At 48.0% G+C, this 20,592-nt stretch overlaps 2 protein-coding genes across 2 annotated transcripts in view; one reads left to right on the top strand and one right to left on the bottom strand.

Annotated features, from left to right (window-relative positions):
• The first annotated feature begins 75 nt into the window (after nucleotides 1–75).
• On the top strand, nucleotides 76–11,481 carry CSUI_003438 (chromo (chrromatin organization modifier) domain-containing protein). Its single transcript, XM_068063636.1, has 2 exons — nucleotides 76–5,141; nucleotides 5,978–11,481. The coding sequence occupies exons 1-2, from the start codon at nucleotides 1,017–1,019 to the stop codon at nucleotides 10,481–10,483; spliced, it is 8,631 nt and encodes a 2,876-aa protein (XP_067924389.1). The 5' UTR covers nucleotides 76–1,016; the 3' UTR covers nucleotides 10,484–11,481.
• A 1,497-nt stretch (nucleotides 11,482–12,978) lies between these two features.
• Nucleotides 12,979–20,592, bottom strand: part of CSUI_003437 (wd g-beta repeat-containing protein) — a 15,791-nt gene continuing 8,177 nt past the window's right edge. Inside the window, exons 6-12 of the mRNA XM_068063635.1 lie at nucleotides 20,019–20,323; nucleotides 18,903–19,018; nucleotides 17,967–18,292; nucleotides 16,450–16,840; nucleotides 15,385–15,476; nucleotides 14,309–14,398; nucleotides 12,979–13,735 (exon numbers count right to left, since the gene is read on the bottom strand). Coding sequence (XP_067924388.1) covers nucleotides 13,571–13,735; nucleotides 14,309–14,398; nucleotides 15,385–15,476; nucleotides 16,450–16,840; nucleotides 17,967–18,292; nucleotides 18,903–19,018; nucleotides 20,019–20,323 — 1,485 coding nt within the window. The 3' untranslated portion in view covers nucleotides 12,979–13,570. The remainder of the gene's footprint in view (nucleotides 13,736–14,308; nucleotides 14,399–15,384; nucleotides 15,477–16,449; nucleotides 16,841–17,966; nucleotides 18,293–18,902; nucleotides 19,019–20,018; nucleotides 20,324–20,592) is intronic.

Raw genomic sequence — 20,592 nt, 5'->3', positions numbered from 1 at the left:
CGGATGCACTAACTCAGCTGGCTTCCCAAAGAGAAAAGTTACACGGTTGTTTGTTGGCTGGTTGTTGATGGTATTGACAAAGTAATGACCTCCTCCTGATCCAGCTCCTCGTTTTTTTGTCTCTCTAGGTTGCTCCTGGCTTCTTTGGAGTGGACGTACACCCCGAGGCAAGGCTGACTTCGGCACTGGGGCGCGAGCGAAACGGCTCTGTTCTCGTGATGCAGTTTAGATGCCGAGAGCTCGTTGGAGGTCCGTTAGAACTCCGTCAAAATAGTCGACCCCGATTCTTGGGAAGAAGGCAGAAACAAAGAGCGTTTCTTTCCGTTCCCGGTTAGATCAAAAACTGAAGCTATGTCAGTCTCTTCTCCGAAGTGGCACTGGACGTGAAAGAAACGAGACTTCAGCGGCTCTGCCTGCCGGTGGTAATCGTAAGCCAGGAACTGTTATGAGCTCGAAGTTTCGACTTCTTTCGCTAGTCAACTCTCCCTTCTTTTCCTGGCTTTCTTTTCTCCTTTTCAGGATGCCTGCTTCTGCCACTTTCGCGTGAGTGCCGTACAAAGCCATGTAACCGTTCCATGCACCGGCCTCTCCCATGCTGTTGAAATGTACCCGGCACTCGTACTCTTTCTTCGTTCCTGAGAGATGTTTCCTTTTTCGTCTTTGGAACTGAGCTTTCTCCTTCCCCCCTTCTTTCAAGCGCTGTGGCTTTTCCTCTTTCTTATGTCCGTGCCCTGACTGTTTGTTTCACCAGTCTACTCCTGACTGGTCTGTTGACGTTTCTCAAGAGGAGCGGGCAGTACGTCTTTCTCTTGTTTGGGGCCGCCCCATCTCAATCTCCCGTTTCTATCCTTTCTTCCTGCTTTTCTTTGTTTTTTTTTCTGGCCCTTTTGTGAAGATTCGCACTAGGGGACGCGGTGCCGTCCCTCTTCGACCCCCTCACACCTGAGCTTGTTTGTGCGCGAAGGGAGCTGAGTCGTCTTTCTCTTTTTCTCCCTTGCTTTCCTTCGTGGAAGAGAATGTCGCCCTGTGATCTGACTGGCTCTTCCCCTCGGTCTCCTTCTCGTCATGATGGCTTCTCTTTCTTTCCCCCTCCTGTCTCTTCACACATCCCTCCAGGTGTTCAACCGCCTGGTGGTCATTCTTGTACTAGCCAGGAGATATCTCCCCTGGTTAGCTCGATCTCTCCAACGGGTAACGGACTTTCATCTTCATCTGTTTCTTCGTCACGCTTTCCTTCTTCTCCCTCTCTGTTTGTTGCGCCCTTCCTTACTGGAGGTCTCCCTTGGCCAATACAACAAGTGGTAGCGAAGCATGCGAGCGACGTGGAAACTGAGACCAGCGATGCTTTCTCTCCTTCTTTTTCTCCTATTTATCCGAATGAGTTTCCTTCCGATTCCTCTCGGCACGTAGGTGGGTCTGGACGAGATCAACTTCCAGCAGCTGATTACCCACCTGTCAATGGTGTCCCTACCTCCCACGGAGGTGCTCCTTCCCCGCCGAGGGAGGTGTCGTATACGACGCATACCGGTCTAGATCTGACAGGGCGGGGAGTTTCAGTAGGCAGGGAAGGAGGTGTTATAGAGAGAGCTCTGAGAACTGATGCTAGGCTGGCAGATGTACGGCGAAGGAGAGGAGAAGAATCCTCTCAGACGAGAGGGTCGTCTTTCACGTCTAACGGACATAGAGAAGAAGAAACGTTACAGTCGGGGAGGAATGGTTCCCGTGTCCGAAGTGAAGGAGGACTTAGGCATCAATTGTATCCCTACGTTTTACAGGGAGGCGGCGGTGAAGGGATCGGAGGGACTGATCGTAGAATACAACAGTATGATGGAGGAGGAGTTGGTGAGTTGAGGAGGAGTGGAAACTTCTCTAGTCATTATCCTTTCTTCCTTAGTACGGTCGGAACGGGCAGCGCGGGTGCAAGGGCTAGCAGTTCAAGTCATCAGGTGTATGCACACCCTGTTACAAGCGGTCCAGGAGGTTCAACTGGAGCAGTCGAGACTTCTCCTGTCTTGAATGGCGGGCCGGGACATGCTATTCCAATTCAGAATTTTTTGATTAGTGAGAGAGGTGTGTCTCTTCCTCATGGAGGGGAACCTTCAAGTGAGGAGCTTAATGCTGTCAATAGAATCCGCCTGTCTGATTCTACGATACAAAATCCTTCGCTGTATGTACAGGCCCCCACCCACTCTTCAGGAGTAGGAGTAGGGGGAGACAACGTAAGGACTTCTCTTCAACTTGCTGGTTCATCCTCTTCAAGTGTTTTTCCTGGAAGTTTCTCCTCTTTACTTCCCGGGGACGGCGTAAGAACTGAAAGCCATGAAGGGCGGAGGGGAAGGTCAAACCAGGAGTTCATTACTCCTGCTTCTCTAGGTAGAGGATTTCCGTATATACCAGACACGTCCATCCGTGATAGTCATAGTACCACACGGCAAGAGGAGACCGTCCACTCTCAGGCTTTGGGTGGTTCCGGCTTTCCCTATCAGAATCGATCTTATACAGATATCTTACAGACGACGTACTTTCCTCCCCCTCCCATTGTACCACCATCTTCCTCGACAGGAAATACAGGAGATTCCTTACTCCAGCAAGGCTCTTCCTCTCACGTGAATTCTGTGAGATTGTTCGGGAATGATGAAAGAGAGCGAACAACATCCTCAGGGGTCCTTCCCTCTTGTGTTTCGTCATTAGGCCCTCGTACTTCTTCGTCTTCTTCTTCTTCTTTACCTCCTCCTACTCAGGTTAATGGTATTACTGGAGATGTTACCGCATCTGTAGAAGGCCGTGTTGCTTCAGCTTTTGTCATATCGACGCACCCATCACAAACGCCTGTCGCTTTACCTTCTATACCGTCAAGCCTTCAGTCTTATGGAGATACTATCCCTAATGCCTCACCTTTCTTTCCGCAAGGGATGAATCCATCTCCTAATACTATTCCTCATGCACCTCATACGAACCGATCAACCATAGTAACAGACGGGGATAGAGAGAAGGCAACTATTCCTTCATATCAACATTATGTTCCTCCATCGTACTATGGATATAACACGTCTCCGTTTGTATCTGGTCGCCCTCTTGGCGAGTATCGCGCAGGATATCCTCCTTTCTCTACTTCGTCTCATCCCTTGACTACTCCATCGTTTCCTCTTCAAGATCAATCACAATCTTCTTCATCGTTTTCAAGCCATCCCCCCCCTCTGCCTGGTGCTATACCGTCGGGTGCGACGAATGGATCATCTCAGCGTTCCTCTGGTGCCACACCTGTGCCGTATGTACACCCGCAGCTCTTACCAGAAGGACCAGATGGAGGAGGAGGTTTGTCGAACGTGTATCTGCAGAACGTGGAACCTCTTTCTCATATGTCTCAGCCTCCTCCTCCTCCTCGTCTTCCGCCTTCTGATCCACAACAGGCGGGAATAACATCTTCTGCGAATGATCACATGACGACCCCGCCGATCCATCGTGATTCCCGTCGATCTTTCTCTAGTCAAGCTGTTCTCCTTCATGAGAGCCATAGGACCTCGTCCTCGTCGTCTTCTGGTCAAGCCGCCCGTGATCACCACCAACCTCTTGTCCAAACTTCTTCAGTCTCTTCTCCTCAAAGACATGAAAATCTCCCTTCTTCTCTTCCTCATCATCCTGTCTCAAGTCATCTCCATGGCCCCGGCACTGCAAATCCTCCTCCTCTCTCCATGTCCCCGGCACCTGACGAGAGACATCGAGCCTTCCCTTCAACACATAGAGTCTCCTTTCTTCCTTCTTCTACCTCAGGTCTGATGCCTCCCCCTCTTCATTCCTCGGTGAACGGAGGTTTCGTCCCTTCATCGCTACCTACTGGCACAAATCCGACAGCTCCGGGGGATGGGAACAACGGTCAACATGAAACTACAAAAGGAGGAGGAGGAGCAGGCCATGCTGCGTCTTCAGGGGGGGATTTATCAGTGACTTGCTTTCCGAATGATGTAAGAAATGAAAGTCTCGCGTTTCTTAACTATCAGGACTGTACAGGTCCTAATCACCATGTTCCTAGCGCATGCGGGGGAGGAATGATAATGGCAGAAGAAAGGGGCATGATACGAGGACTGAGGGGACTGAACAGGGGACAGCAACATGGACAACAGAACAGAAGTCCTCCTAGGCAATATCCTAGTCATCCAGGTGGAGTTCCTATAGAAGGAACGATGACAGCATCCTCATCTTCGATTAGTGGTGGTATACGTCCTTCGATTCCTCTATCATCCCAAGGTGGAGCAGATCCACCTACTCCTTTCTCTTCTTCATACAGAGATTGTCAAAGGAGTACACCGTCTGTTCCCCCATCGTCCTCACTTTATCCCGGCCCGAGGACGCTTATACAGGAAGTTCCTCTGCTTACTGTTAATCCGGCCTTCTCCTCTGGATCCACTAGAGGAGAGAGAGGAGCTGCGTCTTATGTAGGTGAAGATCTCTATCATAGGAGAGGTTCGGTTATGCTAAGGTCTTCATCTGCGGGATCGGCGGAAGCAAGAAGGGCAATCTCAAGCTTTTCAGGAGAAGGAGGACCGAGAGGGAGTATCAACACTCAAAACAGAAGAACAACTACAGCCATCCCCGGTGAATATCCTGCTACTTCAGGTTCTTGTGAGGGGGGATCCCATGTCGAAGAGAATGCCGTATCCGTTCCCCATCCCCCTCGACCTAAATCAGCTGATCCATGTGTCACTTTCCCCTCGGATGGGAGTAGTAGTAGTAGTAGCCGTTTCTCAGCTATGCGTGATGAAAGGGAAGAAAGAGGCGATCGAGGACAAGGAGGTATGTCTCGTAGATTGCCTGAAGATGCTACGACCCTTAGGCCTACTACAACAGGAGACACCTCGATACAGCCTCATCTCCAAGGAAACACATTCATTCCTGGGGGACAGGGAGTGATCTCTTGTGTTTCTAGTGGAACGACTTTCGTTTCCCCTCTCTCTCTTCAACACGCTCCCCAGTTTGAACCTAGGGCGGACGCCGGCCGTCCCCTCCGCAGGGGGACAGACGAGGCCCGCGGGAGTCTTTCTCTTCAGCAGGGTGGAGATATTTCAAAAAGTCAAGCTGCGTTCGCTTGTGTCAGTCCTCATGGCTCCGGACAAGAGTATGGGATGCCAGTCTCCCAAGAAGAGGTGAGAGAAAGGTTAGAACCCTCGCTGTTCGCTCCTCTGTCTATCCCAGACCTGACTACACCAGTCGATAAGAGAGGCCTAGGGTCTCCAGTTTTGAGATGTGTGAGTCAAAGAGATGATAGCTTCCTACATAGACAGGAAGTAGGACCCGTTGTTGTCGGCTTTCCCCTCTATAACAGAGGCTGTCTCTGTCTCTGTTGGTGAGGGAGGGGGACAAGATCAGGTCGGGCTGTGTCCCTACTGCCTTGTTGCAATTCTTCTCTAAAGACCCCTGTCATGTGTCGTGCCTCTCCCACCCCAGGCCTTCACTCCCTTCAAACGCCTGTCCTGTTTCCGTCCCATCCATACACGAAGGAGAGAGACAACTTCCAATTCAACATGCATAGGTGTCTTCACGTTACCCCCCCTCAGTAATGTATTACGCACCCTACATCAACATTAGAACCCCAGGAGATTGCATGATCTCTCATATACACAGTTCCTTCTTTCCGTCTTTCTTCTTCTTCTTTACTATCTTCCTCATCTCTGGTATCCTCTCCGAGATATCATCTACCTACCGGGGAAGGACTGCTGCCTCACCTCATCCACCTTCTCTCCCTGCATGCTCTAGTATACCCGGAGATTCTCTGCTCCATCAGCCAGCGAGTAGTCATGCAATCCGTGGCTCGACAGTTACATCGCAGTCATCTCACTCACTTAGTCATACCACTCACTTCATGAGGAGAGACAGCTTCACAGCACTCCTGCTGTCTCCTCAAGCCCTTTTGCTTCCGATAGTCTTCTTATACGCAGTTTTCCCTCTTTCCCATTTGTTTCCTTCGCCTGTCGTTATTCAGAGGCCACCTTCGTTCTATGGAGCCCCCCTTCAAGTCCAAGATAACGAGAGAAGCATAGGACAGTCTAGCAGGGGAATGGAAGTCTCAGGAGGAAGTACAGAGGATCGATACATTGTTGAGTCTCAGAGGTGCCTCAATCGCCTTTTGTCGTTGCTTCCAGACGCTCATCGTAGTGCAGGTCGAACTTCATCGAATACACGAACTCCTCCTTTAGCGGTAGTAGGAGAAGGAGATAGACGTCTATCTCAGAGGCGATCTACTTCTATAGGAAGGACCGAGGCAAGTCTTCTTGATCCGAGGACTGTTCTACCTTCAGTTACTAATAGTGTTGGGAAGCAGGGATCAGGTGTAGTAAGAAGGACAGCAGGTGGAGATACGACGACGCCTTCGAAAACAGAGGAGGAGAAGCAGATAGGTTCTCAGGAAGGTGGGAGGTCAGGGAGCGAATTCGAAAAGAACGTTGAAGAAAGGCCGTCACCGATCGTAAGCGGGCGGACAGGTGTTTATTTGCATTCCCGTCCAGAGGGAGAAGTCCCTTTACATGCAGATTCGTCTATAGTCATACCTCCTCCAAGCGGGGACGAGGTAAGACCGTCTTCCGGAGCTCACTCGAGCCAGCTGATTCCATCTTCTCTTCAAGCTGCCTCTCCGGATAGACAGGCTTCATATAGACCTCACTCGGCTCCAGGTTTAGTTGAGTCAACTCCCAATTTTGGCGGATCGGATCAGCAAACAGGATCTTTCTCTCCTCCTCTTCATATTCCCACTCGGCCCCTGGTCTCGCATCACTTCCCAACTGGTTCTTCCTCATCGTCGCTCGGCTTGAGACAAGATAGCTACCCGTCTCCAGATGATCACCACCCACATCCTTCTCAAGAGGGGCTGGGGGTCGGAGACACCACTCGACCTCATATACCGTCGCCATACGATAGTAGTCGAGAAGGAGGAGGTCTCCAGGGGGAGGATCGGCAACGAAGTTACGCAGAGATCAGGCAGGAGAATTCTCTTCCTCCTTCTCAGCAGCCATCTGCTCTTCCTCCTGCTCTGTTTGGAGTCCTCCCACCCCCCTCGGGTAGAGGTTCTCCTCTTAGAGAAGAAAGAGGCAGTCGAGGTCAGTTACGAGGACCGTTGCAGGCACCTCGTTCTTTATCATCTCCTTCACAAGACGCGTCATTTCGACCTGAGAACCTGCCTTCCATACATAGCAGAGACATCCGCTCTAGCGAGATACCTTATATAATGCACCAGCCAAAAGCTATTGAAGGTGGAGCTTCTCATGAAGAGACGTGTACAATACGAACTCCTTCGTCTCTACCCCCTGTGGTAGGAGGATCTAGCCCTTCTCATGCATGCTCGGCACAAAGACAGGAAGAAGGGCAAGAACGTTCTAGGGTACGGCGTGAAGAGGTGAGGAGACCGTCTCCACCTCTAGATACACACAGATCTCATTCAGCGTCTCATGTAGAAGATGAAGAACACCATCTTCGTCGTTGCTTAGGTGTTCAATTGGAGCACATAGAAAGACAAAGACGCCTAGTTGATACACTTAGAGCACACGTGGCCTCGAGAGGAGGTATAAGAAATGAGGTCTCGCCTTCTTCTTTGCCACCACCCCGTAGAGTAGTAGGAGAAGGGATTCCAAGTCATCCAAACCGAGGAGGAGAAAACACAGTGAACGAAGATCACAGACTTGCTCCAGCTCATGCTCCTTTTACTCATTCACCCAATACTATTGAAGCTCTCCGTGGACAACAACCACAGCTCCAGCAAGAAGAGAATAGCAATAGGAGTATGGTCTCATCTCAGATCCTTCTTGGCCCCTCATCGTCTTCTTTCCTCGACGCAGCAGCCCGAGTAGGTAGACCTACAACGGCAAATCAATTGCGTCCGACGTCTTTCTCTCTCTCTCCAGCGAGATATCCACCATTATCAGACAATCCTGAAATATGCCCGATGCTGAGAAGTCCTACAGGGGCCGTGAGCCATCTTAATGATCGTACAGGTCCAAGGCCGACGTCCATTCCACTAGGGACAGCACCAGTCTCATCTTCATCCTTACTTGGAGATATCTCATCTTCTTACATACGTCCAGGGCAACAACCGGGGGAGGGTCTCTTAGGAGAGAATACAGGAGGGATCATAAGTTATGAAGGCGCGAATGCTTATCAAGGTATGCTTCCTTTCTCAGGAACTCTCCAGCAGATCTCTCGAAATAACCTCTATTACCATCATTCTAGAGGAGGACGGACAAGCTATACCCACCCAAATGTTGATATGTTGAATAGAAACCTTCTTCCCATGAATGCAGGAAACGTCGTCCGAACTTCGACAAGTACTATCATCCCCCCTCAGGAGATGGGGAGATCAACTAGACCAGAAGAAGAAGGATCCTCTTATCGTCCTTCTATGGCGTTATCGGGAGATCTTCGTCAGCAAGAGATATCTCCAGGTAGAGGAGTTGAAGCGATACGAACGGGCCATCTTATGGGTGATAGAGGAAGAGGTAGTGCGGAGGCTCAGTCAGATGCTTTACGGGGGTTGGAGAACCAAACGCTAGTACCATCCTCATGCTCGTCATCCCTTCAGAGAGGCTTCATACCACCTACGTGGATAGGGGGAAGTCCATCAAGAGGTCAGCATCTCACTGAAAGTGGCCGTGACGCCCACCCTATTCTACCGAGACCGGGAGATCGATCAAGAGAAAGTCATACGATCACAGGTGGGGGGCCTGGTATTGCCTTCTCTGGTGATGCTACTGCTCCTCCTCCACCTACTGCGGCTGGAAATGTGAGAGGAAATCTAACCCAAGAGATGCCACTCTCTTCTGGCGATAGTGCTAATAGTGGTGGTCCTTATCATCGTCGTAGTCTCACAGGAGGAGATGCTCTTCGATTCTCTTCTTCTCCCGGGCCCCCTGCAGGGAATCCATCTCCGGCCTTGATATCCCGGGGAGAGAGTTGTTCTTCCTCCTCCTCCTCCTCAACTCAACAGCATCCCCAGCAGCCTCCTTTACTTCCTTCACGGGGGGGTTCAGGAAGAACCGCAGGGAGAAGCGAGAATGACAACAGAGTCGCAGAAGCCTGTGAAGATGAACATGAGAATGAAGAAGAGGTAGAAGATCAAGAGGAGGAGGAAGAGGAAGAAGATGAAGAAGACGATGCCGATGAAGAAGAAGTCGAAGGAGATGACGATGGCCAGAATACCCTAGGAAGATTAGGAAGTACTGGAGCTGGTGCCGCTGTTGCTTCAGCTCCATCATGGTGTTTAACGTGGAATGGAGATGGAGCTCAAGAAGTTGTAGAGTTATATGAAGTCGAGCGAATTGTCGGGGTAAGAAGGCTAGTCGATGGTAGTAAACGCTTTAAGGTTCGATGGAAGGATTATGTACCTGCGGATGATACATGGGAACCTCATGAACATCTTGAAGGTCTAGAGGAACTCCTTGAGGAAGCTGAGACGGTACTAGGTATAGAAACCTTTCATGCATGGGGCCATGTGACGAGAGCTATGACTCCAGGTAAGGAGGATCATGGGGACCCCAAGCCTAAAGAAGGGTCTGGAGAAGAAGAAAAAGAAGGAGAGGAAGAACAGCAGGAGGAGGAAGAGCATGAGGGAATATGTGAAAGAGGGCCGGTGGAAAATGAGGAAGAAGATGAAGAAGAGATGAATGTAAGAAGAGGAAGAAGACATCCACGAGAGAATCATAGAGAAAGTTATGGTCATTTAGATGGAGATGAAAAGACAGATGATATTCGATTACCATCATCGTCGTCTTCTTTCTCTTCTTCTTCTTCTTCATCTTCCTCTTCTCTTCCAGGTTACAGTACTTCAAATGAAGGAGCATCTGTTGACCTCCTGTCATGTACACCTCCCGCTTTATCGTCTGACGACGAGGGCGACGATGAAGATGAGGAGGAGGAAGAAGAAGATGGACAGGGTGAAGAACAAGGACCAAACAACGATGGGGGTGGAGATGAAGAAACGGCTTTCTCTTCTTTTTCCTTCGGTCAGCCTAGTTTTACTCCCAACTCTCTTCTTCCTCACTCCCTTCCTGGTCGTGGTGACGGTCATAGCGTCTCCCAACCTCTTCATGCATCATCCTCTTGTTCCTCTTCATCTTCTCTCTTTTGGTCGTCGTCGTCGTCGCAAGGTCCTTCTCATTCGACTCCGTCACAGGGACAGCAGCACCAGAACGAGCAAGAGAATGGAGCTTCTTCTCCCTCTCCTAATACAGTGGTAATGACTGTCTCACCCCCACCTCGTGTTGTCCAGATGGTCGTTCAGTATCGAAGCTGCTATGGCCAGGGATTCTTTAGACTTCTATGGAGAGGTAGTAGCTCAGACGCTGTCGAATGGACTCCTGAATGGATCTTAAGGCAGCTTCCCCCTGAATCGATTAGCTCCGAGGTTCGCTTGCAAATGGTTCGAGTTAAAGAAAGATGGAGAGCTCGTCAAGCTGAAAGGAATGGCCGGGCTATGATCTCTTCTTGGATCGGCTGTGTCTAACGTGTCACATGCTCCGAAATGTCTCACAACTTATCTAAAAACATGGACAAGTATCCATGTGCATGCATGTAGAGACACCCGTTTAGAGTTAGATCTCTCTTTGTCTTACTTCACTAACGCATCATACACTTAGAGTGTGGATGGAGCTACACCATGGAGACAGTAAGGGACAGACATATGGACACGCTTTTCTCAAATCGTCCTACAGAACCATGGCGAGTGCGGAACTTCTTCTCTTCTCCTTTTTCACATGCTTACTGTGTATGGAGATTCAACAGCGCATGGGTACAGGAGTGTCCATACTCTCTCTCATTCTACACCATCGCCAATGCGTGCAAGTATAGGAATCTCAATCTATTCATCTCGAATCTCTCTGTCTTCAATCTATCTATCTATCTACAGAGGTGTCTTTCTCTCTCTCTCCGTCGCTATGTAGATACGGGTTACAGGATGTATCAGGTAACTCGCTGCTGTATGTGTGTACGTGCCTTACCCCTCCATCTACCTGTACGTCGAGACGGTGGATGCCGGTGTTCACTGGAGAAGTTTCTTTCTTTGTCAGTGACAGATTCTCTCCTCTCACGATCTGAATGAAAAACAATAGGAATGTGTCGTGTACTGTTTCTTACTTCTCCTAAGATCTAGATCCCTGTTCAAGTGTAGAAGAAGACAGATCTAGACTTTCTGAGCTCGACTTCCTATCAGATAGCAAACGGCGACTTTTCCCCGAGTTGGTTCTTTTTCCGCGACCAACGAGAGAGGTGTCTTTACCGTAGGCTTTCTCGATTTCTGTTTCCCGCATGCGGAGCTTCCCCTTTAACGTTTTCACAGCAGGGCTCAACCGTAGATGGTGAGAGTCTTACGACAGGATAGATGATGGTTTGGGTGTTCGATCTACATGTCGTCTGTGCTCGTGCCTGCTCTGTACGGGAGATAAGGCGACGACGTGATATGGCGGGGGGTAACGTCTTTCAAAATTGTAGCTGTGTGCATCGGAGAAGAAAGAAGCGTAAAAGCAGAAAAGAAAGAAGACCGACAAAGATTGAGGAGATTGTCACTGCCTCTCTCCTCTCTTCTCCTCTATGCAAGCATCAACAGGCCGTACTTCTTCAGACACCACACAGTTCCTTCCCGGGCTCTTTGCTCTTTCACCTTCACTCGAAATCAAGAAACAGATTCTTTCGTTCTTTCTTGCTTCCTTCCTCACTCTTTCATTCTTTCTTCAACACAAGAAGGCCATTCCATAGGGGTTCCGACTAGGGGAGCGCGACTATCCGGGCATTAGCGGTAGTTAACTTCACATAGAGGAACACAGCCGGAGCGGAGGTCCTAGTACCGGACGTCAAAGAGTAACCAGGGCCTAGTATCGAGACAACTCCTTTCTTAAGGGGGGGTGGCACATGCTTCGATGGTGAGAGCGTTGTTGACTAGCTATCATATCTCCACTTAAATTGAAGGGATGAGGGTCATCCCCCATGTTTACTTTCTTTTACACATCTACACTGCGAGTTCTTCAGCTAGACTTCCCGTTGTCGCTGTTTCGCCGTAGAATAAGTACGAAAGAACCGTCACGCGTTCGATATTCTGCAGATACATAGTCAGACACAGGTAGTCTGCATCAACGTCTGAGGGTGTAGTAGGTAGGCACAAGCTCAGCGAGATAAAAGTCTATTCATTCCTACGGGAGAGCATCGATCAATACAATTCAGGCTGTTTTGAACGTCTCCGTCGTCTGGGAAAGATTGCAGCGGAGTGACCTCAAAGCTGCTAGGAAGGTTACATAAACAGTCTCATAAGGCTTAGTGATAACGGTTTTCAAAGAAGAAAGAAGTAAAAACCTTGTTTTAATTCTCTTTAGACTCTAGTGAACCGTGTGTGTGTGGGCTCGGCTCGTTTTTCACGAGATTTAAGAACTAAAGGAGAGATTACGAGGTGGCTCGCGCAAGAAAACGATATGGAATCTAGATTCGCGTCCCCTTCATTTAGGATGCCTATGTCACAAGTGCAGTTCGCCTTCTACGGGATGTTCATATCGCGGTAGGTATATCCTAAACTTTTGCTGACAGAGAACAGAGCTTGCTAAAACAAATTCGTAGGTCAATAGGAAGGACGAAAGTAACGTTATACGAGAACCTGACATGTAGAGCACATCTGTTGTAGACTACAACTAGAAGGAGTCTCCTCCAAGTTTTTGCTAGTCCACCCTCGTGAGGGCAGTCCTATGGATGGACTACCTGACGAAATAGAAAGGCTGAAAGGACTTCTCCTCTAGAAGAGCGAAGATGAGACTTTCTTCGTCTGTATGACAATCTCTGGCGCCCTAGCTAGCTACGGACCAAAGAAGGAAGAAAGCGGGGCCTGTTGCGTATGTTGCTCTGCGGGCTGAAGAGAGACCGCAAAAAAATACCGGTTCCTTCAGCGAGAGTGAAACCTTTGAACGTGCACAAGCTGGAGTGTATGTGCATACACTCGGTCAAGACATCGCACACGCGTCATCCCCCGACGCATTTTCGCATGGTTTGTGAAGGAGGGACTGACTTAAGAAATTCATGTTACTACTAAGACACAAGATCGTCCGATATACTGATTGATCATGTTTCTATATCCAACCACCTGACGCAGTGAGATGGATACAGAAACCAAGACATATGAGATGTATGTATGTATATAGCATACGACATGCGTGCATGCATGCCTGACAACGAACGAAGTAGGAGAGAAGACATTGACTTTTCTCAACCACGTATTAACGAGCATCCTGCTCTCCTTCTTCTCCTTTCTCTTCATCTTCTTCTATATCAAAACAGTCTACTGCCCCATCCCCTCATACAAACATTGCATGTGATCTCTTCTTCTCGCCATCCAAAATTGCGTTCACTTCAGATCTGCCACACCTGTATCCGCTACACACCTAAAGAAGACTTGACAAATGACGTTCTTTCTAGTCTTTCTGTCTCTTTTTCCCGATGGTTCTCGAAACAGAAAGAAAGATCGCGTTACCCTTGATATGAGACTAGCACTAAGATCTCTCTGTTGCTGCCTAATAGCCATGTGTGTATGCACACTCCACGCCCACTACTACTACTCCTAGGAGTCCATCTGCAGATGCGTTAGAAACTTTAAGTAACACTGTAACTGTAGAAACTGTTGCTCGATGCTTTGCCAGTCTCTCTTCAGGAGATTCTCTAGATCCTGCGATAGCGAAGCTAGCTCTGACCCTGGCTCTGCGCGCATCAAGACGTCTCCGTGGGCCTTCAAACAACACACACAACAACGGAAACAACACATGTCAAACTGGAGTCTATCTTTAATCTATCTATCTATTTATCGTAAGTCGAAGAGACTGTCAGCGTGTTCTTGATGTACGAAGGTGGGCTACGACGCAGACTATAGATCTACGAACTCCTTGGCCTCATATGGCTATCTCCAAGAGGAATAGAAGTGGACCGTTGAACCCCCAATCCCCCCAACATTCATATCTCAGCCCTTGCCCTCTGGTGCAAGTCAAACACATAGGGCGATTCAGCATCTCTACATACTGCTGGTTCTGAATAGAAGAGAGACGGGCTTGTTTCAAGTTCGCATAACGAAATTTCAGCGAAGAGGAGCGAAGGTCACCGACGGCGATAAGGCGTGTCTAGACGACAGGCCCCAAACGTGGAAGAAGAGAGAGAAAGAGAAATGTGTTCTTTCTTTGTCGTGCAAGATTTTCTTACTTACATGAGCACAGTGTGTTCGATCCGTTTTATTCTCCATTTCCTCGTGATCTATATCGTCAGCTAGATCAACTAGTCAAACCAAGAAGGAGAGTAAAGACACGCTTACCTTTAAAAAGACATTCAGAAGACTCTGCACGAGATCTGCCTCATGACGTTTAAGTGCATGCAGTTTAAAGACCTTCATCATCTCGACGAACTGAAAAGAACACACAGACCCACATCAAGCAGAGAATCCTCATGGGTCAGAATCAGCCCGCTGACGACAAAGCAAGAAAATCCGAAAGCAAGGAAGCCTGGTGGTTCTCTTCTACAGAGACGATATCTTCCTAAATCTTCCCTCTGGCGTCCTCTTCATCACTTCTGAGCTACGCGGGATCGAACTCTTTGTACGACTCAGCGAGTATCACATGCCACGTAAGTACGAATAGGTTCGTATGCCTGTCCATCTCCATATGTATGTATGTATATGTATGTATGCATGGCACGCCAACCTGAGAAAGACGACCCGAAGCTCAGCACGAAAGGCCTTGAGAGGAGACACCCCCCTAAATCTACTCCCTCTCTTCTCTCTCTGTAAGTTCGACACCGGACACTCTAGGGCGTACGTCACGATCTTACTGTGAGAAGAAGAAGAGGGTGAAACATGTGAATTGAGTAGAGACAGAACGCAGAGACAAAAAGCAGGATCTGACGCCGGGCGAGCAAGACATGCTTTGAAGAGTCTCTAGAATATTTCGCACGAAGTTCAGCAGCGAGACGAATCTACGTGAGAAGGTGGTAAGGCCCCTGTCGGGAGCCACTCGTGTTCGCATGATACGGGGCCGATCTGCGGTGTGCCTCTACAGAGAGTTAGAAAGCAGACGGTTAGCTAACATTCTTGAGCTGCCTGTCTCGTCTCGTCTGACGCCCCAGACCAAGATCGTGAGGCGAAGCCCGTTCACTTGAAAAGAAAGGAAACAGGGAAGTGCAAGTGGCAAGTACTCTCACAGAGGAGATAGACCTATGCATAGACAAAGAGACAGTTGTAAGGAAGGTTTTCTGAAAGCAGGTGGTCATGGTGACGGAGATCAAAGGATGGACTAGAGCTCTACGCCTAGCCTTGAGACTCCTCCAGAACGAATAGGCACGTATGGGAAAGGGCAGCATCAGGGTGATTTATGGAGAAGTTCTTTAGTTCCCTACCTCATGCTCTGTCCCGCCTGCTAGAGGACCAAGCTCATGCAGGGCAAGAGAGACAGCTGAAGGCGAAAGGCCTTTCAAATAGTGCAAAACTCCTGAAACATACAAGTCGGAAACCATCTCTTCATCATCTTACTACCCGCCTTACATCTAGAGAGATACATACACGTATGCCTATAGAAAACAGGTGTGAAAAGAAAGCGAACTTCCTCATGCCGCTCTAGAATCAGAAAGATCTACCTCATGATGGAACTCCATGATCGGAGTTCGTATTCCTGAGGTGAGAGTGACAATAGTGCGCCCTTGGTGCTCTGTCTGTCTGTCTCTGTCTATCTGGCGAACCGTCCTTGATGTCTCCGGGAAGGCGATCGTATCATATGATCGTCTCTCTACAGAAGATGCGTGGAGCGGGCTAAGATAAGACAGACCGACAAAGACGCTGAGCTGATGCGGCCTGATCTGCAGGTGGGGACACACCCCTCTCTGATACAACCGTCCATGCCCCCCCCCTCCCGGGCTTGGTCTGAAGTGGAGATCTACGCTGAGGAATAAGAGCAACTACTACTCCTACGTTAGAACGTCTTTTTTGTTTTACAACAATGCACTTACATGCCGTGGTAGACACCTTGCCTGTTTGGTCTGTTCCACTACGTATGTGGTATACGTCTATGCCCAGAGATCCATCTCTATGCATATAGATCCAGCCAGTACTACACTTCTTCTAGGATTCGCCTTGACTTCTTTGCTATCTCTATAGGTAGGGAATTCGTATGCGCATGCCTACATCATTCATGAACGCTAGACTGGCCAAGAGGATAGACTATCGGTCGGTCTTCTCGTGCCTGATACCCCCCCCGGAAGGAACAAGAAAAGTTGACCGAGCTACCTTAACTCATATCCCATTCAATCTGACTATAGCCATGCTCTACATACATACGAGAGATGCACGGCGCTTACCTATATAAGTCAACATGCGTACCTACCAAGCTACATGCAACAGCTCATGACTTCTTCATTCCTCGCCCTCTCATGCCTCCCCCCCCTCCTCTCGTAGCGAAAGGGACTTACGCATGTATCTACTTTGCTGTTCTTTCTTGGTTTCGTTTTCCTTGGCTCGTAACAGCTTCTGTAGATTTGAACATAAATCAAGACCTCCGCCCGTATCACGATTAAAGATCCTTGTATCTCCCCTCTTGTTTGGCGTCGTCGTCTTCTCTCCTTCACTTCTCCCCCCAGCATTTGTATTACCAAGTCCTTGAAAGAACGCGATAGCATCTTCTTCATTTTTCATCGCAGAAAGAGCTTCTCCGCTAGGTCCGTCAGGAGAGACAGAGTCTTTCTTTCCTTCGTTTGCCTCAAAATCTTCTCCCCCTTCTAATACAAATTTGGGGGTCGTGCCGTCAAATCGTGTAGGGAGAAAAAAGGGAGCTGCCCGAGGTGCAGCCGCGGGCTCCACAGGCTGTTGTCACATGAAAATAAAAAACACCAAAAGAAGAGACAGGAAAAAGAACAGCATAAGTCAATTGCAATGACTATAGACACGCTATCTATCTATCTATCTTTAATCTATCTATCTATCTTTAATCTATCTATCTATCTTTAATCTATCTATCTATCTATCTCATTGCATGTGATGGAGAACGAACAAGCACAGGTTATCAACGAAGAAGAGAAAGCCAAGAAGCAGCGGCAAAGGCTCATTACCGCCTTTGAGTGCAACGGCCTGAACCGCATACAAAGTCGATCCACCTTCTCCACGTAACTTCCATAGCTGCTACGGACAAGCATACTCCATACACATGTAAGAAAGTACGCATTTCTCTATGCAGATGCGCTTCATCCGCCGAGTCTCTAAGAAGGAAAAGGAGACAGAAAAGTTCTTTTCTTCTATAGAAAGTAGGGAATGCCTCTCAATTGGCGCTTTCTTTAACAAAGAGCAGATGGAGACAAAAATGACTCTCACGGGCGAGGGAGAATTTCTTGCGGTCAGGCAACCTCTATCACAGGATCTTCCTACTTCTATTATAACTAGTCTCTTTCTGCCCCGCCCTAACAAGACAAATAAAGGCTAGAGAGATGAAGAAGAGAAAGAAGAAGAAGATCAAGACATGAAGAGAGAAGAAGCCGAGATCCAAGGAATAGACTGCATTCCCCTTGCTAGGGCGCTTCACCGAACTGCAACACGTTCGCTTGGTTATGTCAAGAAAGAGACAACTGCCCCCACCGCTCTCACTCGGACCTCTCCCGCTCGTCCCTCCTATCCATCCCAGAGAAGAGCTCGTGCTCCCCCCATTTCGATCTCTCTCTCTCTATATATATACATGCATAGATGAATAGACAGTTAGATCGATAGAGAGGTAGACGTCTACCAGATGATGTCCACGCATGTGTCTGAACCTTCTCAGAAAATCTCCACTACGTGGAGCCTTGCAAGAAGCACTCTTCCATATGTACTCCCCTCACAAGGCATCAAGTGCATAGACACCATTGGCTCACCCGAGATGGATGCATTCATTGTCTATATCGACACAGATATCTTTACAACAGAATAGGTTCTTTGAATTGGTCAGTCATCCTTTTCTTACTTTGCATTTCTCTTTGATTTCCTCAATATACATTAAAGCCTGGAGTCTTCCCGCCGGAAGTCCAGAGAGAGTAAGAGCGCCTTCAAAAAGAGGCGTCTTCTGTGATTTCTTTGCAACAACACCTAACAAGGCTTTCTCTCTTTCTTCTCTCTTGCCTTTCTCCTTCATCTGCCTTTCTTGTTCGACTTTTTCTTCAAACTGGTATTCACACGGCGTAGCTGAATGAGGTTCCTCCATATCAAAAGGCTCCGTCGGTGATGAGCTCAACAGTGGCGCCGTCAACGATGGATCAAACGCATACTTATTTGCCCAGACATACACTCCCCCTGTACAGTTGGTGCGGTGTATATACACCAGAACAAGAGAAACACAGGAGTCAATCTTATAAGAGGAAAGAGATGAGCTATAAGTACACACATACACGTTCACTCCCTCACTGTGAGGAAATCAACAAGCAACACCTCGTACTTCTCTTCTTACAGCCACACACGCAGACATCCTATCTATCTATCTATCTATGATACATAGTATGTATAGAAATCTACATCTATTTATCTATATATATATATATATTACGTACTTCTTCATTGTTTTTCGCTGTCGAACAAGGGGGCGAGGAAACATGAGATAGCCAGACAAACAAAGTAAACTTGACGCCAGAAAGAAGGTTTCCTTTGCATGCTCCCTCATTTCTTCAAGGAGATACATAATGGACACCAAGAGATAACAAGAGAGAAAGAAAGAAAGAAAGAAAGTGCACAGCTTCTATGATTGCTCCTTCAAACAGCACTCTTGTGAGGAAACGAAGAACTGATACGAAGAAGCAGCTATGTGACCCTGTATGCCGTCTGGCTGCTCTTCACATCTATGGATCGACTTGCATTCGAGAAAACTGCAGAAGAGAGAGGCAAGGTATATACAAAGAGGTTTCCTTACCACGAGCATGCGGATGAGACGTAAGAAGGAACGTCCCTGTGGGATCGAAGGTGAGACAAAGGACGGGCGTCTTGAACCGTAGCCAATCGATCACAGCCGCGCTAAGTATGTCATAGCTATAAACATACACACATGCGCACACGCACAAACGAAGAGAAAGAAGATCAAGCGGAGAACACAGATCTTAGTATGGATGCCCCCCGAAAGTCGAATTTTGGCGGGAAAGGTAGAGAAATCAGAGCCCCGCATGCGATATGGAAAGAAAGATGGTGAACGTCGACTTCTAGAAAGAACGAAAGTGAGAGAAAGAAGGGGAGAGCAAAAGCAGCTAGTAAGAAACAACACACACCATCTATCTACACCTACATATGAAGACATAGATATAGACAGATGAATAGATAGATGGCTACGTAGATAGATAGGTAAACGTCCTCTCTTATACAGCAGGCAAATTCTCATCTGTGACCTGGGCTAAAATTCTTCAGAATCCTCAGTCCATGGAGAATGGCACTCCCTCCGTCAAGACCTATAGAGGGAGTGAAGAGGCCAGCTTTGTGTAAGATGAACAAGACATCCAAGCTGATAGACATGCTAGACACACATAGACATAAATCACTTCGAAAAAGTAAGGACACGCTAGCATCCAAGAAGCCACGTGAAACTCCAGCTAAAGAGCTCGGGAGATAGCTTCTTAACCCCTGTCGTCTTGAAGTCACCCCTCGATGCCCGTCAAACACATTCAAAGGCCGAATAGCCTTCACTCCTGCCTCATCCACATGAAGCACCAACACGTCCAGTTCGAGATCCCTTCTTGAGTAACCTTCGTAACTAAAGGTGTAGGAAAAGAGTTAGAAGATAGACATATACATTTATATCTATCTGTTCTATATATGTATATATATCTATATGCATACAGGCACATTCGAGCACCTGTCTATTCATCTATCTATCTTTGGATGATATATCTATCTATCTAGCTAATCTACCTATCTATCTGTCTATCTACGTCACGGCGTAGATGTAAGTGCATATATCATATTGATGACAGGAGTGATAGACGACAGCCTCATCATCCGCACTGCGATTGAGAGTTCTTCTTTTGAAATTGCAACATACATGTACAGGGTCGAGCCTAGCGGACCTCTCGAGCTAGCTATAGCTAGCCACCGTCCATCAGGCGAGAAGGCAAGAGACGACGCAGGAGCCTGAGGGTGAGAGATCTTCCTAACAATCGATTCTGCTAGGACATCGACAAGCAGAACTGTGCCTGACTGAAGAACGACAGCTATCAAAGCTCCCTCCGAAGGCTTGAAAGAAGAAATGGCGTCTCCTTGCTTGTGTAGAGACCGCCTATCATCATCTAGCTCGATGCGTCGTTGAAACGTATGCTGAGACAATGAATGAAGATATAAACCAAGATCCTGCAAAGAAAGAAAACAAGAAAAAAGAGCAGCCGTCACCAACAGAACAACCAAGACAACACAAAACAGGCGATGAAAGCGAAAGGCTTCAACAGAATAAAAAGGGACTCACTTTTCAGGCACATGTCTATCTACCTATCTCTAATCTATCTATCTTTAATCTATCTATCTATCTTTAATCTATCTATCTTTAATCTATCTTTAATCTATCTATCTTTAATCTATCTATCTTTAATCTATCTATCTTTAATCTATCTATCTATCCTCAA

Source organism: Cystoisospora suis (genome assembly GCF_002600585.1).
Source record: "Cystoisospora suis strain Wien I chromosome Unknown contig_1534, whole genome shotgun sequence".
In the NCBI taxonomy this organism is placed as follows: Eukaryota; Apicomplexa; class Conoidasida; order Eucoccidiorida; family Sarcocystidae; genus Cystoisospora; species Cystoisospora suis.
Note: the sequence above shows the minus strand (reverse complement) of the source record. Positions and strands in the feature narration are given on the sequence as shown.